Source organism: Aspergillus thermomutatus (genome assembly GCF_002237265.1).
Source record: "Aspergillus thermomutatus strain HMR AF 39 chromosome Unknown NODE_75, whole genome shotgun sequence".
In the NCBI taxonomy this organism is placed as follows: Eukaryota; Fungi; Ascomycota; class Eurotiomycetes; order Eurotiales; family Aspergillaceae; genus Aspergillus; species Aspergillus thermomutatus.
The window spans coordinates 46,860-73,159 of record NW_020798124.1 but is presented as its reverse complement, the minus strand read 5'-3'; the positions used below and the strand labels follow the sequence as shown (position 1 = coordinate 73,159).

Genomic DNA, 26,300 nt, shown 5'->3' with positions numbered 1-26,300 from the left:
TCACAGTTCCGGCGCCGACAAGCTGCCTGGCTGAGATCGATCCGAAGAGCGCTGGGCTATCGCAGATCACTCTTCTGTCAATGTTACAAAGACTTTAAAATTACCCTTCCTCCGATATGGATCATTCATTCTATCACCTTACACTTTCCAAGCTTGGTCCAATTTAACAACATGACCTTCTTGATTTAGTAAGTGCATCACTTCAGACAGAAAGCCCCAAAGGACAATCACGAAAGGTACAGCCCACTGGCCGCTGGCCGTCCTTGCCACCACATGTCCGGCTATGGGTAAAGCACGTCTGTTGACAACTAAACACAGTTACTACCCCTTCGTGGCCAATACCATGATACCTAATGGCCACCACGAGCCAGGAATCAACATGCTTCACAACATCGACGCAATGACTCAAGCAAAAACCGAGTCGAGAACAGTGTACGCCACCAACATTACCCTCTCACAGTTCTTATCACCCGTATCACACTCTAACCACGCAAAACACACCAGGCCAACCAATCAAGTCTCTTGCCCAAACCAGAAGCAAGAAGCAAGAAAACAGCCCAGCACAAGACGGCCTCTCGGTCCATCCAACCGGCCCCCCGGTTCTCTCCATCTCCGACACTTCCAGCCCAACCGACGGACCCAGAACACCAGTGTACAGTGGCTCAAGATAGTCTAAAAGAGCCAGTCAGTATTCGCCGGCCCCCAGATCGCCGGAATAGGAAACGCAGGGTCCAGACATGCTCAGTTGCTGACCGTCACACTAGACTACTGCAGGGATACAACAAGAACCAACAGCCAAAGCCAGAGCCAGAGCGAGAACAATCTGCGCCCGAGTCCTCCGAGCCTACGTTCCTACAGACCGTTCTCGTCGACGTCACTGGGAGCGGGGGAGGGGTTCCCTTGTTCCCCGAACTCCTACACGCATGCATGCCATGAACAAAGAACTCGCAATTAGCCCTAAACTCCTGGCGTCATGATAAGATTTACGGTGGGCCCGCGCCAAGACGACCCGGCACCTGTCACCAAGGAACGTGAGTGCCAGATCGAATGAGAATGCGGCGGCGAATGAGAGGACAAAGAAACCGATGGGGGCGCAAGGAGGTCTGTGTGGAGTGCCGCCAGGACAAAGTGTAGGATCGTGGACTGTGGCGTGTGATCGAAGCACTCCATGGACGCAAGGGCTGTCACCTGGCTGTCATTCGACCGCTCAAGATTGCGGGTACATGAAGATCATCTGCAACTGGAATTTTTGGAGTCTTGGCCGAAGCTCGGATACATCAATTGACTTTGATTTTGGCTTTTTGTCGGACAAAGGATGAAAGTATGTGTATCTTTCGCGGTGTACTTGTAGCTGCGGAGGGTCTAGCCTGTATGTACTCCGTACAATGCAAAAGCTCGTTTAATGTGCGAAGCACCGATACACATATAACACAAAATATATTGCTCCCTAGTCTTGGTATATTGAAAATATGAAGAAGAGATCGCACAACGAAAGGAATTTGGTCAGACTTGAGGAAAGGAACACAGAGCGATCGGGGGATTAGAGACACAAGAGAGAGGAAGGGAAAGAAGGATATGACGGAACTTGTCCATCTGAAGATATCAAGAGCCATGCAAGCAATAGAATACAACTACATTGCCACCATGACTTTACCACCCAAGGTTGTTTCTACCACGAGCACCACGTGGACGGAAGGCGATCCCGCAAAACCCAAGGATATAGACGCCTTGTGGACTACTAACTCTCACCAATGGTATCCAGCGAATGAACCTTAATCCTCCTGGTAAGAAATCTTGCGCATCTCTCCAAGGCGTTGACGTGCCCGGGCCAGACTGTTCTCGAGCTGAAGGATTTCGACCTATACGCGAGAAAACAACCAGTCAGCATCTTTGAAAGACACACGTGCGAAAAGCAATGTGACAAGTTGGAAAAAAGACAAGCATACCTGTTGCTCCATTTCTCGCACCTTGAACTCGTGCGAGCTGAGCTTCGCGTAGTCGACGGTCTCCCCTTCATCCCGATTGCGTTCGGAAATGATGTCTTGCACTTGTCGCACCAGAGCGCGGCAAGCGGCACCGACCGCCTTGCTAGCGGCCTCGAGGCGATCCTGCGTCTTGCTCATGAAAGTGGCCTTGACTCGGCTAGCAGCCACCAGCTGAGCGGTGCTGGCGGCCACATCGTTACTGGCCACGATCAACTGCTCAGGAGAGTTGCGACCGGAGATAACACCGTCTGCAGTCTCAATCAGAGTATTGGTCGAGGTAGCAACAGCCTTGGCGGCCGAGATCAGACCCTCCGTCCACCGGTTGTTCTTCTTGTAAAAAGCCGTTCTCGACGAGCTGCCGCGGCCCTCACGTACAATTTCCTGTTGCGATGCCGTCGCAGCCTTGATCAGTTCTGCAATCGCGTTGGTAACGGCAATAGCAGCCTCCAAGATCACATCGTTGATGCGAAGCTCGTATGTCGAATAGCCTTCGCGAGGCTTCGTCTTAAGCTTGGCCAAACGTGCTGCTGCTGCCTCGATAGCATCGGCAGCCTTGCTGAGCTCTTTGTCCACCAGATCGCCCAGATCGCCGCTGGTACTAATCTTGGCGCTTTTGGGAGCAAACGCATCGACCAGTTTCGACAACGACTGCAGGTCTTTCTGGACCTCCAAGTTGTTATTGATCACAACGTCGGTCTTCTGCAAAGCCTCTAGACCCTCAAGACGGAAGGACTGCAGTCCGCGGAAGAAGCGCACGGTCGCCTGGGCGGACTTCCGCGCGGCATTGAGCAGCTGATCGGCGCTCTTGTCATCGTTGGCGAAACGAGTAAGACCCTTAGTGTTGCTCAACACATCAGCAATGGAACCAGAGAAGATAGACACAGTGCGGATAATCTCAGCGTGGGGACTGTTGGGGCCGTCGGCGATGAAGTTGTTGAAAGCGGTCGAGAACTCGGTTGCGGACGCAGAGGCCTTCTCGATCTGAGAGAGTACGTAGGGAGGAGAAGCGTTCTGGTTACCAGCCTGCATGGTGGAGTCCAGTTCGTACAAGGCATCATCAACACGCTGCACACCGGTTTGGAGGACCGAATCGATAATGTCATTGATCTTGGTCACAGTGCCTTGCAGGACGGTGTCAATTTGAGAGTCCAATGCGTGGTCGACGTCACCCTGGCTCTGTATTGTTCTCTGGCATCAGTCACAGTTCACAAAATAGCAATGTATCCAGTAGAGAACACAAGAAATGCAGAAGTACCAGTTTTAGCTCCTCAAGCTCCATGAGCGCCTGTTCCATCCCCGACTTGTAAACCTCGATCTCTTCATCCTTCTCGCGGAGCGCAAGTTCATGGTCTCCTTGACGATCCATGTTCCGAGATGAAAATTCTTCCAAGGCGCGCGTTTTGTTCTATGCAATTGAGTCAGCCGAGTTATGAGATAGGAAATTTCCAAAGTCATGAAACTCACTCTGAGTGCCTCCTCGAGGTCCGCCATCTCACGGTTGTACTTCGACAACAAAGTCGAGATCTCAGTGCCCTTTGAGCGCTCGGCATTCTCAGCACGTTCAATAGCAAGCCGAAGCTCGCGCTTGAGCTTCTCCAGCTCCTCCTTATTGGTCCCCGTCAAGCGGTCCCTGTCATGTAGAGCACGATCCCTCTCCCTGATCATATCAGCCAGTTCAAGGTTCTTCGTCTTCAGCTCCCGCTCAAGCTTTTCGCGCCGCTCAATCGCCTCATGGGCTGACGCTGCCTTGAGTTTGAGGCTCTTGGTCGTCTGCAGAAGGTCCAGATGCTCCTGTCGAAGCTGGGAGTAGAGCTTAGCCAGAGCCTCGTACTTGGACCGCCAAGTATTGACTTGCTCCTGCAAAGCGCGAATCTGTTCGTCTTTTGAGGCGTTTTGCATGTTCAAGTTCGTGGTCAGCTGCGCCATCTGCTCCTCCAAATCCTTCACGCGGCGATCATATTGCTGCAGCATCAGCTGGTCACGCTCGTACTGCGCCCGGGCATTCAAGTTTTCCCGTTCAAGCTCAGCCAATCGACCCTGAGTCTGGGTCTGATACTGCTCACGCAAGAGTTGTTCCTGAGCCAGTCGCTGCTGCTCTGCCTGCAGACGCTGCTGTTCCTCAAAGTCACGTTGAGATTGCTGCTGCGCAAGAAGCTGCTGGCGCTGCTGATCTTCCCACTGTTGCTGAAGGCGTCGCTGCTCCGCTTCGAACTCCTCCTGTTGACGCTTCGCCTCGTTGGTCCAGAAGTCGTTGATGGGCTCCGGTTCAGCAGCCACTGGCTTTGGCGGCGGAGAAGGCTGTTTCTCAACCTCCTTCGTCGGCCGTTTCGGTAGAGCCGGACGCTCCTCATCTTCGCCCAACAAGCTCGGGGGATCTTGAGGCAACTTGGGGACAGTGATCAGACTCGTGAGATAACGCAGGTTGGAACATTCATAGTAGAATCGGACTAGCCGATAGTGCTGAGCGTCGTATCGACCACGAAGTGGCTCGAGTGCCTCGTTATCTCCCGTAGCTACGAGTAAAAAAGCAGGTCAGTATTCAAAAGGCATCGTGCACCGAGGACCAGAGGATCCTTACTAGTATGCATAGCCCTTAGCATGCTGGTGATAAACTTGTAAATGCCATAGCTTTCCTGCACAAGAGGAACCAATGCGGAGATTCTACACTCGTTATTGGTTCCCGACTGGAAGTGGGAGAAGATAAGCTTCTGGAACGTGTCAATCTGATCCTGTAGAGTCATGAGATCGGTAATGGTCTCGTATCTGGAACAGTCGTCAGTGGGGGTCATCGCCGGTAGACGCTGAAGGGCATAGCTACCCTTCATTCGGATCATTGATCGTCTTCAAACTGATGTACTCCTCGTATTCAAACAGCCCTTGACGGAAAAGGTCAGTATTCTTATAATAAGCAAGCCTCCTGCCTCCCTTACCGTTGAACTCCGGATGATTCCGATGAAACGCCAACTTCGACTCGAGGAAGAAGACATATTCACGAATAAGTGGGCCGTATCCTAATGACGCACACACACACACACAAATTAACCAAGTGCTCTCCTGAAGCGGAACCGTACCTGCCGCATACCTCTAATCCCATCCCCTCCAACACCCCTCATCAAGCTATCAATCCAATTGACATGCTGTTGCGCTTCCCTCACAACGACCGGGTGACCTTCTTGTAGAACTTTGTGTATCGTAATCAAGGCCTTGAATGTCTGGACTTCATCGGCAAGCACAGGTTGACTACACGGAACCGGAGCGCAACAAAGTCAGTCATCGTATCCGCAACATAGCCACGCATTTTTAAGCCATCACGCACACTTTCATGCCAGCCCAGAAGGCGGCAGATGACTTGTGGTCCCACGTATAGACGATACAGCTGCGGACATGTTTCCCTGGCGAACAAAGATCAGTGGCGAGCTCATATCAGGGGAAGCCGAGGGCGATGCGCGAAAGCATCCCAGCGGGTGATCTGCATACGTTTCGGGGCGGTTTCCTCTGCCAATTGCGAATTTCAGATCAGTCATACGAAACATTGGAAGAGTAAGCATGCGGTATACTCTCGGGCACAACATACCGATACTTGTGGCTTTCCGAATATTGATCGCGAGATCAGCCTCCGTGCTACATGGGATGTATTAGCCGATCCGTTTCTTTATCTCCGCTAGCTCGATTCGCAAGACAAATCGGACAAGCTACTCACCGACTCATCTTGAAGGCGTGCGATTTCACGATTTCGCGGGGATCAGGGGAGCAGAAGACGATCGTAGATGCGGCGGGAGCCGGTGGGCCCGTGACAGCGAGTGTGGATGACAAGCAACACTTGCGATAACTAGGAAAGGCAGAACACTTGAGGAGCAAGAAAAAAGAATGGTAAAAGCCCAAGGAAAAAAAGAGAGATATAGAAAATGACTGTGAGGGGGTAGCGATCGAGATGGCAGTGGCAGAGTTCAATGACGTTTTGGGCGTCTATCGGGAAAGCTGGCGCCTGCAGTTCGGCCATCGCAAGTCTTGGCAACGCGTCGTCCTCCTCCTCCTGATAAAGTATCTTCTTACGTAGAGCATGAAGTCCAAGATGATGCTTAAATACCTGAAACTTTTGTCTAGCGATAGATCTGAATGCGAATCAATCCGAGGATCCAGGTGACCGCTGTAAGCTCGATGTACTCTCTCACTACTTCGAGAGTGTTGGACTACCAACTTCGGCTCCCACTTTAATACAGTGCTAGTACTCCGTAGAATGAGCTGGCAATAGGTTCATCTATCCAATGATGAGAACAATACAAAAGGACTACATTATACTGTGGCTAGTCCTCCAATAAACCCATCTGCACCAAGAACGCCGGCTTGCTCACAAGCATACAGTGGCTCTGCGCCGCAGAACCGTCCAGATGAAACATGTATAAGTGATATCGAGACTGGAGGTTCCTTCCCTTCGTCGGGTTTCTCAACCGAACTGATACAATTCTTACTAAGGTACGATTCCATCTGTTGCCGATAATATTTCTATGCCGTGCCTTGTGATATCGGGCATTCCTTGAGCAATGGAGTCGTGCTCCCGCGATTTTTGCTCCGCATCATCCTCCCAGGGACGGCTTGCAACCACATCGTTCGATTTGGAACGGGAGAGATCCCGAGTATTTTCCTGTATCGCACTCGGCTGTATGATATCTATGTCAGAAGCGGAATCAGGCGCCGGGCTATTGGGCGTCGAGTCGTACGGCGCCTCAACCACGAGCAATTCGTCGGGGCTGCTTTCGTCACCCTCCGGTCTCGTAAGAGGCTTCCGTTTTGGCAAGGGTGGCTTTGGGACAGGCCTCTTCGCGTCATCTTTGGAACGCTCGGGGACTGGCGGTGGTACAGGCTTCCGTCGGGGAATAGGGTTACTCTTGATGCCGAACTTATCGGGGCGCGGTAATGGGGTGCCTGGAGGAGGAAGAGGATGACCACGTCCGATCGGCTCGTCGGGAGTGCCTGCAGGCCGAGAGGGTTCCTGGCCATTGGAATCTCCCTTTCCAAACACACTCCAGCTCCATTTCTTTGCTGCGGCGGTCGCTGTACCCAGCGAGATTGAGATTTTTGGCTTCTCTTCGGGAACAGTCGAAGATGTGGCTGATCTGGTCATGGTCTCTAGAGTTTCCAACGTGCTTCGTCTGCGCGATCTCTCGTTATTGATGGACGTCTTGGAACTACCATTACCACTTCGGAGACTGGTTGACGATTCACTGGCCAAGTGAGCAGATGTAGGGCGCGCTGGGGAGCGGCTGGCGAGCTCGCCAATACTCTCAATAGACTCCGTAAATGATGACCCTCGACTGGGGGTTAGCTTTTCTGGGCTCATGTGGCTGATTGTGGGCGGCGATCCGTTCGGCGTCTTATTCGGCGAGCTAGGAGGCGAACGGCTGGAAATCTCAATCATGGCACTGGCAGCACTGCTCTTCTCTTCGCCCTTGAAATCACTCGTAACTTTTTCGATCTTGATATTGTCAGCGGTGACGACAGGATCGGCAACATTAGAAAAAGTTTGAGATCGAATAGCGCGCGGCAGAGATGGACCGCTTGCTTTGTCAACGGCAGATGATATGCTCGTTTCGGAGTCTGTTGTGACCGACTTGGAGCTTTTGCGGGATTTCAGCGATCCGGAAGTGGTTTCCGAAAGCACCGGCATGCTCATTGTGCGATCGTCCTTCGCCTTCAGAGCCTCGATTGATTCCTTTAGAGTCGGAGTCTGTGGCTGACTGATTGACTCGTCAGGAATCTCGGCCTTTGAACCTTGTCCTGGGATCTCGCGTTGCCAGATGCCGCCACGGTAAGGCTGCGAAGCAGTGTCCAGGAAGGGAATATCGTCCCAGTAGGGCTGAACAACACTCTCCGCGACAACTTCGCGAATTCTACTCTCGATAGTTCGCAAAATGATGCCGTAAGTGATCTGCTTCGAGCTGACAATCGGTTCGATGTCCATAAGCATGTTTGGCATTGTTTCGAAAGAAACCCACACTCTGTTACTGGGCGGAGGTTTGAACCGAATCAACATATGGCCTTCTAGCTTCTTGAGAACTACAGCGAGCACAATGTCAACTTCTCGTGCCTTGAAACGAGGGCCCAAGTCAATGCGAACAGTGGCCGAGATCTCCAGGCGAAAGTTGCCGGTATATTGGATATCAGTCTCCACGCAGCAGTTTCCATCGACCGTCAGGTCCTTGAGCCTTGGGTTGGTGATAAAAGGGGCGCCTTCACCCATGTCAATTCGCTGCAAACAGATTTTGCTGATGAAGTTCGGCTTGTTGACCCGGGAGATCTTCTTCGTGATCTTCTGCCGAATGAACTCTTCCATCTCCGGTGTCTTGTATAAAGCCAAGAACAGTCTGCCGAGTACAGCATTGATCCATCGCGTCTGCAGCTGCTCCTCGGAAGAATGCAGGCGTTGGACTAGGGTGACAATATGCTTGACGTCAAACTGCTGGTGCTTGGGCGGACAATTTGGAAAGTCGCCCATTCTGGTCTGGTTTTGGAGCATAGCGAAGTAAAAGTCCTCCTTTTCTGATAAGTTATCGGAAAAGAGGAAGAACGGAGGGGTCGGCCCTCCCAGGTCACCAAGAGAGTCCAAACGCCTCGAAAGACAAATGGCATTCCTTTTCAGCCACAATTCGCCCTCCACGATTTCTCCTTCACCACCGTGAATGCTCACATCATGGTGGGCGAGCGAAATGACATATCGGACTTCCACCTGGTTGGCATCGTCATAGAGCATCAAATGGCCATGTCTGTCCGGTGATGTGGTTAGCATTGGGGAATGCAAAAGCGATGGCACTGATCGACGCATACCGCAGAACAATGTAAAACACATTCCGGGCCCTTTTCCCGTTCTTCCCAGTGTTTTTCGCAGGCTCAATCGTCGGCGTTTGCTTCCTGTCAAACAGACTCCGGTACATAGTTTGGTAGACGCTGGGGCTCTCGGCGGCGATCACCTCACCCGCCGGGGTGGTTCTCTCGGGAGGCTTGCCATTGACTCCACCAGGGACATACTCGCGACAGACAGCAAAATATCCGGCAGCAACATCGGACTCGTGAGTCCGATGGAACCTTTCTGCTAGCTCATCTGTGCCAGATTTCAGACTGAACTGATCATCGGTCGGTCGCTGGATGCTATCGGGAGATGGTTCGTCTGGGTGATTGGAGGGCGGGGAAGCGCGCGGAAGCGTAAGATACGCATGAAGAAGAACCAGCGACAGGACCAGCGGGATGAAGGTGAGTCCGCCGATTAAGTATGCGAAAAGAAAACTACCGAACGAACCCATCGGGACCAAGTCAATCAAAGATGCAGCAGAAAAGGCTCCATCGTCGTCGGTATCACTGTTGTGACCATGTGAGGGGAGTAGAGCCAACGGCCAGATAGCAGAAAGAGCACACTATTTTCGCAGCAGGTGATACAGGATGGGAAGGAGAGAGGAAAGGAATGAGGAACTCAGGGGGTAGATAGAGATCAAAGAAGAAGAAGAAGAAGAAAAAGGATATCAGGGACGAGAGCAGGATAGGACCAGGCACACTCGCGACCAATACAACAATGTATCGCTGTATCTCTGTCTCACGTGGAACCGACAGTCGAGCTAGGTACTTAGGTAGTTAGGTACGGAGTAGATTCAAGAGTAATGGACGACACCACCGACGGTATCACGCCAGGATGATTGATATCTACTCCCTGCTCGGTCTTCAACCCCTAGTTCATGTGTATATGGTATGCAAGTGAATGTAGTGAAATTAGGTACTCCTCGATTCTTCTCCCGTACTCCGTACCTTCCGCTTGAGACGGGATCCCTAGGCAGGTATCGACCTATGACGGCACCTGACGATACTTGTCCCAACTGGGTTTAGTGTGGCTTGCGGGCCCTATGACTATGTATGAGGAACTCCAGAAATCATCATCAGTAGTCAGCTGGATCATCATTTCTCCGAACGATCGTCTGATGGAACATTAATTGAGATCCATCCAATGAGTATTAGAAGCCTGAGAGCATCAACCTGAAACCATTTTGAAGCAGCTGTTGAAACGGAGGCGAGTAGACTTATCATTTAAGGATGAGCAACTTATTGGCATGCTGTCTATCTATCTATCTATCTATCCATCTATCTATCTATCCAATACTACGAATTTTTGTGAAGTACCTCCCATATGCTACGGAGCACGGAGCACGGAGCACTGGGGCTATCGCCGAATGCCCTCAGGATGTGGTCAGGATGACCTACTTAGGTAGTCACTCAAGGTCAGATATCTAGCCCTCGATCATCGTAGCATCATCGCATGTTATAAATCTACTTGTCTTACTCTTAATCGGAATGAAATCAGAAGAATAATATACAGCATTTGATAATCTAACAAAAGCAAGATGTCTATGTTCCCACAAGAATCACATGAAGAAACATTGGATTCATTGGCAATCACACTTTATGTCTTCATGGCTCCGTCGTCGTATGTATGTAGCCTTTCTTTTCGCCGTCAACCAGATGCGGAAACAGAAGGGAAGGCGTAAATTGGTAAGAGGGGACAGAAAGACGCAAATTCTAGCAATCATAGGAGAAGGTTAATAATACATAGGTAGTGGAAGGATAATGTCACAGTCGGTCGTCCTTCGCGAGTGATGGCTGTACACCTTGGATCAATCTGTGGTTGGATGTAGGAGAGTGGATGAGATTGGGGGAATCTGTAGACCACTTAGTCCTAAGCTCCAGCTAATATACCGTCCTCCTGACGGACTTCTGACCCAATCTTTTGAGCAATTCACTTCCTCCGATTCATGGTTTTCTCGCACATCTGAACCAGACCACTCTTCGCTTCGCTGTCAGGGAAATCGCTGATGGCAGCAACGGCCTTGTCGGCGTATTCTTGGGCCAGAAGGCGGGTTTGTTCGACACCATCGCTCTTGTACACAATTTCACGGGCCTGGCAAGTGACTGTCAGCTTCTGATCATATCACATTGTGCGAGACGAAACATTTTCCAATGTTAGAGATCCCCACTCACTCTTTGTACGTCTCCTTCCCGGCTAAACTTGCGGCCCACCAGAGGACCCAGTTCAGGGTTTTGTTTCCAAGCGAAAAGCAGCGGAGCAGTGGCAAGTCCCAGTTCCAGATCTGCGCCAGCAGGCTTGCCCAACTCGACCCCGCTCACTGTATAATCCAGCAGATCATCCACCAGCTGAAATGCCAGGCCCAGATTGCGTCCATAGGAATAAGCAGCTTCAACCACCTCGGGCGTACTACCGCCAAGCAAAGCAGCTGCGCGGCACGATTTGCTGATCAGACTGGCAGTCTTCAGGTAGGTCTTCTGCAAGTAGTACGAGATAGTTTCGTCGGTGAAAACGGGATGTTTCTCGTCCGCGACAGTGTTCTTCAACTGCATGAACTCGCCCTCAACCAGGTTGGCAATCACAGTGGCAAGGAGCTCGGTGACTTCGGGGTCCCTCAAGCGCGCCAGAGCAACGGAGGCTCGGCCTAGCAGGAAATCTCCGGCCAGAACAGCCATTTTGTTTCCAAATTGAAGGTTCGCAGAGTTGGACGACCGGCGGGTGACGGCATTATCTATCACGTCGTCGTGGAGAAGCGATGCAGTGTGGATTAATTCGGTAATTTCAGCGAGTCGTCGCTGGGATGGCAGGATGTTCTCGTCGCCCGCAAAGTCGTATTGGGCCTCGGCTGACGTTGAAACAAGAGGGTTTGTATCCGGGTTCGTGTCGGCGAGTATAGAGGGTGAGGAAATGGGATCATCGACCGAAATTGGGGCCACATCGTTCGAACGACTCTTCCGCGGAGTCAAGGCAGTCGCTTGAGACATGAGCAGCACCAAAAGGGGCCGCATGTGTTTACCCTCGCTCCGGGTATAGTATTTGGCCACTTTATCGAGAGTAGGATGCCCCGAGCCGAGCAATTGACGGATATTTTTCGTTAGGAACTTGAGCTCTTTTCCTACAATCCTCAATGGATCCACCGAGATCCCCGGAGGAGCCTTTGGTAGACCTTTGAAGATGGTCTGGGCTGCAGAAACGGCAGCACCGAAGGGAGAGACATCTTTCCGCCGGGTCGGGTGATACTTTCGAATGGGAGTCTGGATTTGATTGGAAAGAAGGTCATCGCGGAGGCATTGCCAGCATATCGAGGTGGAAGGTGTTATTCGAGATGAGAGCACAAGGCCAGAGGCCGAAACCGTTCGAGCTCTCATGCTCAGGCGAGAGTAACTATGATTAGCTTCAGACAAGTCGCAATCTAAGAGGAGAAATAAGCTAACTCCGTGACAATAAAGTACAAGAGATGTTGAGAGACCTCACGAGTCAAGGCGATGTGTGCCTTTCTCTTTGCGGAGTGCATAAAGTTTCCGCAGTTATCAGAAAACGACTGAAGATTTCGAGCTCACGGAGCTGCGCTCGGGCCGGGACGGGAGACGACAGCTTCCAAGGCCACATCGAGGACACGGCGTCATCACATAAATCACTACGCTCGGACCGTTTCGAGGTCGTGTGAAAAGACATTGGACTAGTACGCCAAGTTTTTTTTAAATGAGAAAGGCAGCTCGGAAAGATAGGTACTTCTACAAGAAACGCGGTGAGAATTTTCTTGTCTAAGATGTAGATGGAAATTACAGAGAGATCCTTTAAGACTCCCACCAAGGTAAGATGACCAGCTGAACGGACGACATCTACAAGACAAAATCCGTCCTGATAACTGTGAAACGAAATAAATCTGTGAATACAGGAAATATGGAGAATCGCACTCGCAAGTTTTGACTCAGCAGATTTCCCCCTCATACACACCTGGGCAGTGGAAATGGCGTAGCATGACTCGGAAACTGCAAAGCCCAGCCTGTGAACCATTTTGAATTGGCAGAGGCAGAGCTAAGCAGAGTCGCGTAGGCGGGTCTTTTGGGTCACTAGATGGCGTCAAAATCACCGCCAGCGTCTTCGTCATCCATGTCCCCGTCCTGAATCTCCTTGGCGAGCTCTCGTTCCCGTTCCCGAGCCTCCTGTGCACTCTTGAGCTCGAGGCGATGCTGATTCATGGGAAATCTCATAGCCTACATAGAAGGAGAGGCAGACGTTAGCGATGAATTCAAAAGACCGTCCGGGAGAAAAAAAAAAAATTAGTTGAAAACACTTGAAAGCCTACCTTGACGCTCTCATCATGCAGAGCCAAGCAAGCCCGAATCCGTTCGTGGAACACCTCTCCAGGCTCGCGAGTGGCATAGATATCGCCGACTTCCTTGCTCTTCATGTATCCGTGCTCATGATCCAAGGTGGCCTCAATCACACCGTCGCGGATCGCCTTGGCCACGATATATTCCGCCGACTCCTCACTGTCCAAGCCCAAACGCAGGCAAATGTCCCGAAGCGAGATGCGAGAGTAGGACAACGACATCATCCGGATACCAGTTTTGATGACATTTTGCCTCAAACGTAGGATCAGGGTGTAGGTACCATCTTTCCGGAACGTTGCACTGTGCGTATTTACGATGTTCAAGAAACCATCCAAATCTCCAACGCTCACGGCTTGAACAAGTAAGAAGTAAGGGTGCAAAGCGCGCTCAAGTGCAGGCTGGCGGAAGATTGCACGGTCGGGAATATCGCCCATCAATAGCTCAACAACTACAAGCAGCTTGTGAGAAGCCTGATAGAAACCACGAGCACTGTGACTCGAAGGAGACTTGCGAGTAGCACCAATCAGGTGCCCGTGAGCATCCGTGTACTGTAACTGAATCGCACGAATACGGCCCAGATAATACAGGTACCGAGCAATCTGATTGTTCGATGCAGAAGGCGGAAAGCGGTTGTGAGAGATGAGCAAGTCAGCCTGCGAGATATGAGACGTAGACAAGTAATTCCGCAGAAGAAGGGTCATCACGGTAGCCTGAGTATCGACGTCTTTCCGGAGAACGGCTGTCCTAAGAGCAGCGAGCAAGGGCTGGCGGATGGAGGTAACCGCCGCAGCAGGAGATGGGGGAAGGGGAGCAACCTGCTCGAAGAAGAGGGAGTAGTAAAAGTACACGCGAGCAGCAAGAGAGTCTAGCGTGCGACGATTGAGTGTCCGCAGACGCTCAATCAAAGCAGTCGAGAACTTCGCACCCCTTTGAATGTCCTTCTTGTCGTAGAGGTGAATCTGAACCAGGATGGATAGATAGGTATCAACCTCTGGCAGTATCTCTTTGGGAGCAGACTTGTTCTTCTCCGAATCGACCTCCATCTTCGAACTCGCAAGGGCGCTTTCGTAAGCGCCAGATTGATCAATAGCTTCCAGCAAGAAAGCAGCGGTAAGACTTGACGGTGGGTAGGTCTCAACGATCACTTCTGCCAGCACATCAGCAGTGATGTGCTTGCGCATTGAGGATATCGACCTGAGAACGCGAAGTGTAAATCTGGGGTCGAAGTGGGCTACAGCTCGCTCAAGGAGTGTGAAGCTGGTCTTGATATCTAGAGCCAAGTGATAACAGTTGATTATTAGGCATGCATCCATCGAGACAGCGGGCGGGAAAGAAACGAACCTTGAATGGCCTTGACTTTGGGATCGACCTCCGACTCGGGCTTTTGAGACTCAGTCTCTGCGGCCTCCATGACATCATCTTCCTCTTGGTCCTGTCCTTTCTCTCCGGATAACCTCGAACCCTTGGAAGGGGGCACTACAACAGTCATCTTCTTGTCACCTTTCCGATCCTTACTGGTGTTGAATGAGGATGTAGGCCCACCTGCCGTATCCTCTCCCATCTCAATATCTTCAGAACCGTTCACGCCGTTGGTATGCGGCTGATCACGCTGCTCGCCCATACCGGAGTTAGATACGTTATTAGACGAAGCAGCCGGTGTGGGAGATTTGGCCTTGCTGGCGGCGGCGCGGTTTGGCGCGGCCTTGTCCTTGTTGGAACTTGAGCTCTGCGAGTTTGAACGCGCTTTTTCACCGTTAGCGGATGAAGAAGTATCTGACTTGCTGTTCGATCGCAAAGAACGTCTCTCGGCCGGCATCTTTCTTCAACTTGAAGCTCAGCTAAGCAAGAAGCGATTGCAGGACCGGGGAACGGAGGAAGGGGAATCAGAGGACCAATGTCCGAGGACAAGAAGAAGGCCTGCAAAAAAATTACAAAAAACGGACAAGAGCAGGGATTGGAGAAGCAAGAAAAATGAAGAGAAGATGGGAGATGGTGCCTCTGGTGAGTAGGGGAAGATGGTTGATGAAGTGGTGATGTGATGTCAAGGTTGACTTGGAGATGGATGGACAGCGAGAGAACCAGCACAGGGCTTAGTCAGTTGGGGGAAGCTTACTGGGAGCGGCAGCTGATGTGATGGAGCTGGTCAGCTGCAGAATAATACTCGCCTCACTATTATTATTGTGACTGGAAGAGGGATTAGAAAAGAAGAAAAACGGGATCGTCCATCTAAGATGTGTGAGCTGGTCTACCAGCAGCACAGTCTAGATATCCTCTCTCTTCTTCCTAGGAACCTTAGCTGAACTGTTCTGTTTGTCGGCCACAAAGCGATTGCGTTGCCACCTTAAAGTGTCGCCTGAGGCCTCAGGCAGCAAGCAGCTTCGCGGCAGCTCCTTCTTGGCGGTCGGAAATGGGGGAGAGATTAACGCGACCCGATGTTTACATACAGAGTATCTAGTATCTAGTCTCCAGAGTACCCAGTACTATCCTTTGATTTAATGAGGCTCCTGGAGCCCTGATCTGGATACTATCCTGGCAATCATCATCGTTCATAAAACTCAATAGTCTGCAGTTTCAATGATGTCTTTACTCGAAAGCCATCTGGAGCAAATCCAGCTCTCCTCAAATGCGATCGCCGAATTACCGTGAGTGTATAACCTTGTTTTTCTTCGTGACTGTATGCTGATCGAGCTTTTTTTCACAGTTTTCCCCCACCTCGCATATTCACGAATGCTCTTTTGGGCCCTCATGATATTACTGCGTTGATCCGCGATACCGAAGCTCATGAACGAGCCCTTTTCCAGACTGACCCGTCTGCCAAGTCCCAACGGCGAGCAACGAGGCGGGGAACAATGTTTCAACCCGAAGGGGAGGGAGAGTCCATGGCGAGTCGGATCTATGCTGCGCGGAATAACAGAAATCAGTCGGCAGTCGCAAGAGTCCTTGGTTCTGACATGATGGAGGAGATTAAGCGCTCCGCTGGAGCTTCAACCAGGGGAACGCGAAGTGACGTTAATATTGACGTCCTTCTTCGCGGGGCAGAGATTCTCTGCAATGTCTAGTAAGCAAGCTTCTCTTATCAATTACTTTTCATTTGCTGGTGCTGATTTCGTGAAGTCCCGTTGCTGGTGCCCAGGAGAAAATTGCGAATCTGCGTTATCGTCACGAGTTGATTAGTGATTCTATTGCTCACCTAGAAGACCGAGTGGCGAGGAACACTGCAGAATTGGAGCAGATGAGCCACTCCTACGGGGATGAGTACGACGACTATGACAATGCCACGACCACATCGCCAGAAGTCACAAACGCCGATATTGAGCGAGAGATGGAGGAGATCAGAGAGTTGGAAAAGCGGAAACGAGCTCTAGAAGCGCGTGTAAGCGGCATGGAAAGGGATTTAGGTGGCTTGATGAGCTGAACCATCCGGCCGCCCACTTTTTCATACCTCGTATTCAGCGTCATGTATGTGAGCATGAGCCTCTTTTCACCTCGACAAGCTTCCGCCATGAGCGCTGAATCCCTTTCAATCATTGATCGGCAATTTCTTCTTGCCCTTGCCAAGCACGTCTCTTGGGTGAATCCGATCAGCGGAGTGAGCAGACAACTCTATGTGCAGCACTTGAATGTCCGTGCTCAAGCAGGATGTCGAAGCAAGTTTCTTGGGCCTTGCATCGAACCAGCTCGGCCAGCTTGGGCCGTCTGTGCTTGCGAGATGGGCCCGAACGCTGTCGGTTTCATCCTCTGAACTGCCTGCAGACAGTACGTTAGCTCCCGGAACGAGAGCCATGTTGAGCGGAGACACAGCAGGTCGAATGTTCAAGCATATGACGACTTGCTCTCGATTGATCTCGATTCTTTGCTCAACAATGCGTCTTGGGTTGGGTTTACGAATGGAGTATGGAGTCATGGGTGCAGCAGTTTTTTCCTGAGCAATCTCACTGAGAAGAAAGTGAAGGAATTCCGGCGTGACTCTCACTTGTCATTTTACCTGGAAGATCATCAAGCCTTCTTTGGTACTGAAAATCAGCGCACCTTTATCTCAATATTCGCTCATCGAATTTGACCAGATTATCGATGGTTCTATTGAAATGATCTGTCTGATCACAATGGTCCTACGTGTAAACGACCTTTACCATCCGCGCTGTAGGGAGGTCAACATGTCTGTTCAGAAACCTCAGTTGTACTTGCTCTTACATATGTAGTGTCTTTGGTGATATCCGTCTAACAAATTCACTTTGGGCGTTCCGATGCACTATCACAGAGAAAAGCTTCAGAGTCAAGTATGCCTAGAATCCTAGTATGATCCTAGTCTCAAAATCAACTAGAGAATAAGCTCAATTAGATTGTTGGAAGCAATGTGCAATCCATGGGGGAGCCGAATTAATAGCCAACTAAATCTTCCCCGGCGATCAAGTCAAAAAATATAGAGTAATGACCGTCATTGAGGGCACTACAGTGTTCGTCGCATTTAAGGCTGCGATGCCAAGCCTGAGGCTCCCACGATCCCTTCCGCTTCCTCTCCGCCATCATTCATCGGATATCTGGACTGACCAGGCTCTATCAGTCCCTTTTCTCACGCTAGAAGACTGCGTCTGGAGTCTGATATTCACTCATTTGGCTTATTTTGATCCGTCTGCCAGCATTACAAGGTTTTACCACTATATCTACTCTCACGATTACGACGCAGTCCAGGTCGAATACATCATTTTTGACCTCGAAGTAACCTCGTCGCACACGCCTCCTCCTTTGTTCCGTTCAGCGTACCTCCCTCTCGAACCTTGGTGTATTGGATCAAGCTCCGACTCACTGATTAGACTATAACGAGATCTCTCGCTCCCGACCAATATGGATGGCTCTCAGGCCCCGGCGAATCAGCCTATGGTTCAGCCTCAACAGCACTCGAACCTAATCCGGACAGACCAGGTCCAGAAATTGCCTCATCTCAATGAGCAGCAAAAGGCTCAGCACACCCAGTTGGTGCGCAATTTCTGGGAGATACTCAACAGCCGGGACCCGCAGAGTGCGGAATACCAGAACGCCCACATGAGACTCACACAGCTCTCTCAGAATTTGATGAAAGGCATGCGAATATTTCAACAAAACCGCCAGCAAGCACTGCAGCAGCACCAACAGGCTCAGGCGGCAGCTGCAGCCGCTCAGGGACAGCCAGTTCAACGTACGCAGTCCGCCAACCCACAGTCTTTCGCGCAGCTTCTCCCACAAATCCAACAGAAAGTGAACGGTCTTCACTTCTTCCTCCCTCCCAATATCAGCAAAGAACAAGTACAAACATGGCTGCCGGAAGCAAGACTACGCTACGGTATTGCGCTCCAGAAGCAGGAGATCGGACGCGTACGTATCGCGGAACTGCGCCAACAGTTCGCGCAGCGACAGGCCGCTGGGAACATGAGCCAGGAAGAGGTGCAGGAGTTCAAAAACCGGCAGCTTGCGGCGGAAAAGCTCTACCGAGAAGGCAGCGACTTCTTGAACAAATTCAAGGAGCAACAGGAATCCTTCAAGGCGCAGCAGCAGAACCAGCAGCTCAATAGAGCAGGGCTACCGAACGCCACGCCCGGTCAACCTCAACAGCCACAGGGGACTGCAGAGCAGGCTGCTGCTGCGACTGCGACTGCGACTGCGCCTGCCGCCACACCTGCGCCGACTGCCGGTGACAAGCGTCCAGTGAATGTCCCCGGACCCATGCACCCTGGGCAAGCCCCTACTCCGGCACCTCACACCATTAACTCTGCAGTAACTGCCGCGCGAAATCAAGCCGGACAAGGTCCGGCCATGTCTCCCTCCACGACTCAGCCGGGCCAAGCACCCGTCGCACAAGCTGCAGGCACCGCACCTGCCGCTCCCGCCGCGCCTCCCCAGCAACCACAACAGCAGCAACCGCAACCTCTTTCACAACAGGGGACTCCAGGCGCGCAGATCACATTTACTCAAACACCTAATCCGGACGGTTCGACGCCTACCCCTACAGCTCCGCAGCCAGTCAACGTACAAGGCCCGCCACGTCCTTTGTCCCATCAAGCTGCGATGGCGCAAGCTGCTCAGAATTATACCAACAACGCCGCGAACAATAACATGGCTCAGCAGAATGTATCGCAAGCAGCTGCCAATCCTCATGCACATCCTCAAGGGTATATTCCCAATCGCGCGTCGGAAAATTCAGCGCGCAACATCAACATGGCCATTCCAAAGAACCTTAACGTTCCTCCCCCGGAGCCGGTCAGCATGGCACCAGCCCGGCCCACTCTGTCCGGCGGCCCCAGTCATGGCGCCATGGGTATGATGGGCCAACCAGCCATCCAGAAGCATCCCGGCTACGTTCTTGAAGGCGAAGGCCAGCGTGTCTTGAGCAAGAAGATGCTTGACATCCTGGTGCGCCAGGTCACCGGAGGAGGAGAGGGTGAAGGACTTACGCCAGACGCTGAAGAGGTAAGTTTTATTCTGCACATTAGCGCTGCTTCCCACTTCGCAGAGTGTTTAGAGTATGCCCTTTGCTAAATCATCACGATAGTTCATCCTGCAAATGGCCGACGATTTCGTTGATGACGTGGTCACCGCTGCTTGCCGTCTCGCCAAATTGCGCCCATCCTCTACACTTGAAATCCGCGATATCCAACTCGTCCTGGAAAGAAACTACAACATGCGCATCTCCGGCTTCTCCACCGACGATCTCCGCACCGTGAAGAAACCGCAGCCCACACAAGGCTGGACTCAAAAGATGTCAGCTGTTCAGGCCGCCAAAGTCACTCAAGGAAAGGCCGAGTGATACACTTTTCGCTCTCGCTTCTCCCTCCCTCCTTCATCCTCCTGACTAAATGAGGGAAGTCGCCAACGATGGAGCTACACAGGGCGGAGCAGCTTCCCGTCGCTCTTCTTCAGGCTTTCCTCTCCTCCTCTGAGATACGGAGGACTTGATCTCCCCTGAAGAAACACTCAAACCTGAAACATTCTACATTATGCGTACTCTGGCTGGCGTCATCGGTGGGGTGGGGCCTCTGCTTTTTTTTTTTCTTTCTCTTTTTCTGGTGGATTTTTGCCCTTGCTTGTCTTTCCTGCAGGCAAACTACGAATTCGCTCAACTACTGGAACGTTTGCATTTATCCCGGCGTCATGACATGATTTGAGAAGGCCTGTTATTCTGATATACCACCTTAGGCTAGGCACAGGTTCAAGGAATGGGTAAAAAATTGATTCATCGATTTCATGTTTGAAATTGCGCTTTTGAGGAATTCATGGGTATTTCTGGACGCTTCCTTCTTGGAGTACCTGTAAAGTCTTCATGTATCTTCAAGGAAAATGCATTGCAGGCCTCGCTGGAGTCAAAGTAGGGGAGGTATTGAGGTTGTAGGTAGCCAGCATACGATGTCTCCAGAGGGAGAATGGAAGGAGCCGTGGATGCCTAAAAAAGGTGGAAGCTACCTGATCAATCGGGCCGTGTTCATTATTATGGAAGGTAGACGCCATCCATGGATGTCATGTCGGAAGCAGAAACGTACTGGTATCAATTTTCTACTTGGTATAAAGTCTTCTATCGGTCTTCTAGGGCGTGGAAAATGCAACACTAACTGACAGTGCGAGAATAAAGACACAATGATGACGCGCTCAAACCTGCTCACACAAAGTAAAACACAGCTTCTCCCAACCGACTACTGAGTCCAAAACAGAAAACCAAGGACAACTGAGAATCACCAGAATAACGTACAGAAAGGGAAATAGAAGGCGACGTGGTTCCAAGAGTGTCTAGAATGGCAGAGAATTGCGAGTCCGGCGATGGGCGACTCGGATATGGAGTAATGCGGAGCAGAGGGGACAAAGAAGCAATATACAAAATATGTGTGATAAAGGGAAATATGGGGGGTCGAAAAGAATAGAAAAGAGTTATTCGAGGGACTGAGACTAAAGACAATCCATGTAGCTCTTCGCGTAGGAGATTGTCAGCTAGATGCGACTGGCTTGGAGTCGGCATCTACCAGAAGAGATTGAATAGACAGAAAGAGAAGCAAAATACATAAAAGGGAATGAAAAGATGGTATGAAAGTCTTTCAAGTGATGGTGCACATGATCAAAGAGAGCTTGTCATGTTGTATAAAGGAAGAATGAGAAGACGCACCAAAGATATGGGCTAGTTGCAAAAGAAGGAAAAGAGGGTTGGGGACAGCATTGATTGTCCCAAAATGATTGAGGGACAATGGAGGACCCCATGGTAATAAGGAAAATCATGTCAATCATGGTAACATGGACACTATCACAAAATCGATCTCCTCGGGGATTGGAGAGGAACCGAGAGATGGCGGGAGAAGATGCGTCGCACGAACTTGCAAGGAAAACGATCTATGGCGCCGAAGAAACAAAGCGTCATTGACTGCGAATGGGGATATCATGAGATAATCGACCGAAAACAGCACAGCAGATACAGAAATTGAGTCGAGGGTCGTATAATTGCGACGTCGGTCATCGGCTTGCTAAGGGTGATAATGTGCCGTTCGGGCCGCTATAAGAAACTCCTTTTCCTTTTGCACCGTCTTGTGAACTGCCCAGACTGGGCAAGGGTGGCAAATCCTTTTCTGTCAGCGACGGTCCTTGTCGGCTATGCTGACTGTGTCCACCAACGCTGCTCTGCTCACCAGCTTCGTCCACTATGGGCAGTGTCGAAGTCGGACCTGGTCCATTGGCATCGGCCGGGTCCCAGACAGTCGAAAGAGTTCGAGGATGCGTGCTCGAGACGTCCTTCGCGGCCTCCTTTTCCGCAGCCTGCATTGTTTGTTCGACAGATCCGGTTCGTTCACCTGATGCTTGGCCCTGGGCCCGAGCTTCCTTATGCCGTTCGGCTTCCTCCTTGGACATAGTAATGCCCTTGATGAATCTAACAAACCGGTCCCCATAGCTCTCAGGCGGAATTGGGGAGATCTGGCCGCGATCATGGGAAAGTCCTTTGAAAAAGTTTTCAAGTTTCTTCACAGTCCCATACTGTCGCGGTGTTAGTCATTGCTCAGGGCTCGATGGAAGACTGGGTGTTTTCGCGTTGCAGTATGCACTTACATGTGTCAGACAGTCAATAATGCCAAGGTAATAGATCTCATCTCCAGGCTGGCCGTTCTCGTGAGTAGCTCGGAACCCTCCGTCATCGGCATAGAAGACGTGATACTTTCGCTCATCTAGAATTTCTTCAGGCATCTTCGCAGCGGCTTTATCAAGTGGCACAGGACGTTCCTTTTTGATGAGCATCCGCAGCTCACGTGCCTTGCGTTCATTTTCCAGCTTGGAAGGAGTGCGCATCAGCATGTTCGGGCTCGCCTCTTCTTCACGGTCACCTCCGGGTTGAAACACTTGCAAGGTCTTGTCGCGAAGCTTTTCTTCATTGCCTCTCCCAAGGTCGTGAATACCCACCAGAAGAGAGTAATCCATTATCTTCAGTCTCTTCAAAAGCTCAACATCGCGTTCAAGCTGAGCGATGAAAAATTCCCGTTTCGAGGGCCCGCATTCCAGGTGACGGCCTCTGCGAAGCCAATTGAGATCCTTCAGAGTGGCCCGCGGATTCTTCTCAAGATCCTGCTCCCGCAGGTCCCGGCCGATTGTTGACCCCTTCAGGTCGAAGGTCTGGTGGATGTCGCGGTGGGGAGGAAAGAGGTTATTCATGACCACAAAGTGGATCTTGCGCCCGTATGCCATCTTCACCCGGTGAAGACCATAAAATTGTGATATCAGCGTGTTGGGGTTCTGCTCCACATGTTTGTAATATTCGGGAAGAATCTTTCGCAGCAGTTTGTGTTCGGAGTGGTGGATGGTCTTGATGATGTATTTGTAGTCCCTGGAGAAGTAGAAGAAGCTTCCGCTCTTCCCTGGCGAGCCCAGCTCGGAGAGGATATACTTGCTGGTCAGGGACATCAAATAGTCGGCCGGGTCAAGGCGGAACTTGGCTCGCAAATGCCGGAAAACCCACGGCGCATAGTCCTTAAATTTGAAGTCGTATTTCGCAGAGGGCGTCAACTCGTTGCCAGTACTGAAAGCAACGAAAATGTTAGCCAATCAACAAGTTCTTGGAAGGGGAATGGAAGGTGGCAGTCGTCATACATGTCGAAGGAGAATTTATGCTTGGCTTCAAAATCTGCGGGGGTCAACTCCCGGTCCATTTTTGCATTGATCCTTGACACGGTGAAGCGAATTCCGGTCAGCATATTGTACGCTGTCACCCAATTCACGTGGTTCTGGTCGACTTTTGTTCCAACGATGACGCGATCGTCATCGTCGTCATCTCGGCGTTTCCTCCTTGACGCTCTCCTATGTTTGATCGCTTCTGCCCAACGCGCTGCATCCTCGTCCGGATTCACCTCGTCGGGAACCGAGTCCGAATGGTTGGTTTTTGTAGCTCGTCGAACCAAGCTGAGTGACGTTCGGCGGATTCCCCCTGCTGTTGGAGATAGCCGACCACTGCTATAAGCCGTCTCGTCGGCTTGATCGCGGCTATTACGACGGCCGCTTGTAGCTCTAGGAACTTGTAACGTATGTCGGTGTCGGAGGCCTGATGCTGCCGGGTCTTGCGTGTGACTAGCGTCAGCGGCGGCTGAGGGGAGAGGCGGGGAAGAATAACGGTGGGGAGCTGCCGTCTGCGAGGGAGACAATCGATCGGGTTCGGACGCGAGTCGGCTGGTATCTTCGGGTTGCGAGGTCGAAAGGGTATTCCCGTTCGCGGTCACAGTCGAGTCCTGAGACATCAGTTCGTCAACGGACGGCTGGGGGCGATCTCCATTAACCAGCGACTTCCCGTTGGGGGTTCGGTGGCTCGGCGATATCCCATTGACCTGCTGCGCGCTGGAGATAGACCCTGCTGCTGAGCCAACGCCAGCGCTGGCTCCAGCATCAGAAGATTTTCGAGTAAAATCCTTGTCCATCGTCATAGAAAACCGGCCACTCTCCCTTGGATCACGGACCGATCCATTTCCTAACGAATGCATGCTGCCATCTTTCGAATGTGGTAAATCTCGTGTGTAGGAGCTAGCGCTTGATCGGGGCCCGTTCAGAGAATAGGCACTCCCATGCTTCAGATCTGAGGAATAGTGGCGATCAGTCGACTGGGAATCGAGGTGGGTCGTATCACCGTTGGGCCAGTTTGTCCATAAAAAGGTATTTCCCACGGAGCCTTTGTCGTGAGGTTTCCCTTGCGGTGAATCAAACGGGCGAGGGTGTGTGGCCGTAGCAGTAGCCGACTGATAAGGCCCGTCGTTGGAGAAAGATGGCATGGTGCGCTCTTTTCTCCTTTTTGTTGCGGCTCCCAAGGGGCAGAGAGGTCAAGTTCCAGGGGAAAAGGGAAAGAGGGGATGGGACTGTGACGTGAGGTCTGCGTGGGCCAACGAATCCGAGCGAGCAGACAGGGTACGTATTAAGTTGACGCTTTGAACCAATGGAACGACAAGTAGGGAAGCGACAGAAGGCGTATAAAGGGGAATGGATGTGACAGCCGACCGATTAAGCAACACCGGGGTATTGATTCAATGCGCGTAACGATCAACTAAATGCAAGGCAACAAGGAGAAGAGAGGGAGAGGGTGGTATTCTTCCCGAGACGAGCTGGAGCGGCCAGCCGGGGTAGGCGTGGCAGAAAGTTCAGCGACCGATAAGCATGTTCAGGACGGAAAAAAAGAGTTGAGACAGAGCGGACGACGCGGTCAGAGGCGGCGAATTACCGAGACGATGAAATTGGTTAAAAGTGCATGAAGATGAGGATCGGATTGGATTGAGAAGAGAGGATAGGTAGGCGGGATGGAGGAAGAGAGAGAAAAGAGAGAGAGAGAGAGAGAGAGAGAGAGAGAGAGAGAGAGAGAGAGAGAGAGAGAGAGAGATGGGATTGGAGAGGGATGACCAAGCTTGGATAGTTCGAGATGGCGTCTTGAGGGGAAGATTATTATTATTATGGTCTGTACAGATCTTGTATTAATAGAGTTATGCAGCAGTATAATTTGTCGCTCAGTCAGCGATTGACTATGATGATGATGATGATGATAATGATAACTATTGATATTGATTCAAGACAATTGAAAAAGGAGTGTGGTGATAATATCAACAGGAACAAACAGAGAGAGAGAGAGAGAAAGAAAGGAGAAAAGCAAGAAAGGAGAGGACAGAAAGACGGAGGCCTGGAGTCTACAGGTTCCGAACCTAAGGACTAGGGATGTTCTTTTCTTAGATCTTTGTAATATTACTACTCTTAAGGGCCTCATGGAGTTCATATCTGATGATTTATGATGCTTATGAAGAATCGTAAGGTACCTTTGATTGGTATTTTCAGGTAGTTCGAATGGAATCAGTCATGTACAAAGAAAACAGACCCAGTCTCAACTCCACTGTTCAGCTCCGATGGCAGCATCATGATCATTATTACTACTCTGGAATGTTATAGTTGATCTAGATTCGGAGTACAAATGCATTGATTTTGAATATGTCCCACGATTCTAGATGTTGAACACCCCTTTCAGTGCTAGCTACCTGAAAAAGGACCATGTCCCGTAGCAGAAGAGCTTGCTCATTGATGCCACTTGCACTACCCAACAACCAGGAATCATGATGGGCATAGGCTCTACTCCGTACATCATCATGGACTGAATCCCAGCGGGAGCTTTCTATTCATTTTCCCTTGCTATTGACTTCGTACCGTTGATTTGGACAACCCAGCACCATATATATATGTCAAACAATCTGACACGGGAGACTCCTTGTCCAGTGGGTATATTTATTTAGTAGATAGCATGTCAATCAATCATAGGTACTCCTGTCATACCAATAAACATAGCAGCTCAACATCTGACCACTATATTTGCTGCTCTCATAAGAGGCATTTTCTTCCTGTCTACCTGCTAAACACCTACATCCATGCAATGCATGTTCTGATGTCAGGTCAGGAGACATCATCGGCACGCAAGGGACATCCTCACATTTCTGAAGTAAACTGGACTGAAGGTTCTGATTTTTGCCCCAAGCTCACGCCAGAGGGAATAATGAATCATTCCTACTGCTCGCTTTGAGCAGCCCATCCCCAACTAGAAGCAAAATCAGTTTACTTGCTGGAACTCCAATGCCGCACGCAACAATATCCCTAATCTGCCGTCCATTCAATCTGCATGGCTGACAGAAT

At 50.9% G+C, this 26,300-nt stretch overlaps 6 protein-coding genes across 6 annotated transcripts; 2 read left to right on the top strand and 4 right to left on the bottom strand.

The window, feature by feature from the left end:
* Nucleotides 1-1,772: 1,772 nt before the first annotated feature.
* Nucleotides 1,773-9,280, bottom strand: CDV56_106667 (uncharacterized protein; the record flags this gene model as incomplete). Its single annotated transcript, XM_026760286.1, has 14 exons — nt 1,773-1,859; nt 1,947-3,173; nt 3,241-3,390; nt 3,450-4,498; nt 4,564-4,748; nt 4,804-4,861; nt 4,916-4,996; nt 5,068-5,225; nt 5,302-5,377; nt 5,463-5,480; nt 5,560-5,606; nt 5,686-5,814; nt 6,455-8,746; nt 8,808-9,280. The coding sequence occupies 14 exons, from the start codon at nt 9,278-9,280 to the stop codon at nt 1,773-1,775; spliced, it is 6,030 nt and encodes a 2,009-aa protein (XP_026615111.1).
* Nucleotides 9,281-10,758: 1,478 nt separating this feature from the next.
* Nucleotides 10,759-12,194, bottom strand: CDV56_106487 (trans-hexaprenyltranstransferase; the record flags this gene model as incomplete). The annotated part of the gene is made up of 2 exons (XM_026760106.1): nt 10,759-10,920; nt 11,001-12,194. 2 exons carry the CDS (start codon nt 12,192-12,194, stop codon nt 10,759-10,761), a joined length of 1,356 nt encoding a protein of 451 aa, XP_026615110.1.
* Nucleotides 12,195-12,899: 705 nt separating this feature from the next.
* On the bottom strand, nt 12,900-14,979 carry CDV56_106309 (proteasome regulatory particle lid subunit RPN3; the record flags this gene model as incomplete). Its single annotated transcript, XM_026759928.1, has 3 exons — nt 12,900-13,043; nt 13,136-14,433; nt 14,505-14,979. The coding sequence occupies 3 exons, from the start codon at nt 14,977-14,979 to the stop codon at nt 12,900-12,902; spliced, it is 1,917 nt and encodes a 638-aa protein (XP_026615109.1).
* A 758-nt stretch (nt 14,980-15,737) lies between these two features.
* On the top strand, nt 15,738-16,578 carry CDV56_106201 (uncharacterized protein; the record flags this gene model as incomplete). Its single annotated transcript, XM_026759820.1, has 3 exons — nt 15,738-15,805; nt 15,865-16,221; nt 16,278-16,578. 3 exons carry the CDS (start codon nt 15,738-15,740, stop codon nt 16,576-16,578), a joined length of 726 nt encoding a protein of 241 aa, XP_026615108.1.
* A 1,427-nt stretch (nt 16,579-18,005) lies between these two features.
* CDV56_105977 (putative transcription initiation factor TFIID subunit 12) lies at nt 18,006-19,941 on the top strand (the record flags this gene model as incomplete). The annotated part of the gene is made up of 2 exons (XM_026759596.1): nt 18,006-19,604; nt 19,687-19,941. 2 exons carry the CDS (start codon nt 18,006-18,008, stop codon nt 19,939-19,941), a joined length of 1,854 nt encoding a protein of 617 aa, XP_026615107.1.
* A 1,685-nt stretch (nt 19,942-21,626) lies between these two features.
* On the bottom strand, nt 21,627-24,412 carry CDV56_105668 (1-phosphatidylinositol-4-phosphate 5-kinase; the record flags this gene model as incomplete). Its single annotated transcript, XM_026759287.1, has 3 exons — nt 21,627-22,142; nt 22,215-23,175; nt 23,247-24,412. The coding sequence occupies 3 exons, from the start codon at nt 24,410-24,412 to the stop codon at nt 21,627-21,629; spliced, it is 2,643 nt and encodes an 880-aa protein (XP_026615106.1).
* Nucleotides 24,413-26,300: the final 1,888 nt, after the last annotated feature.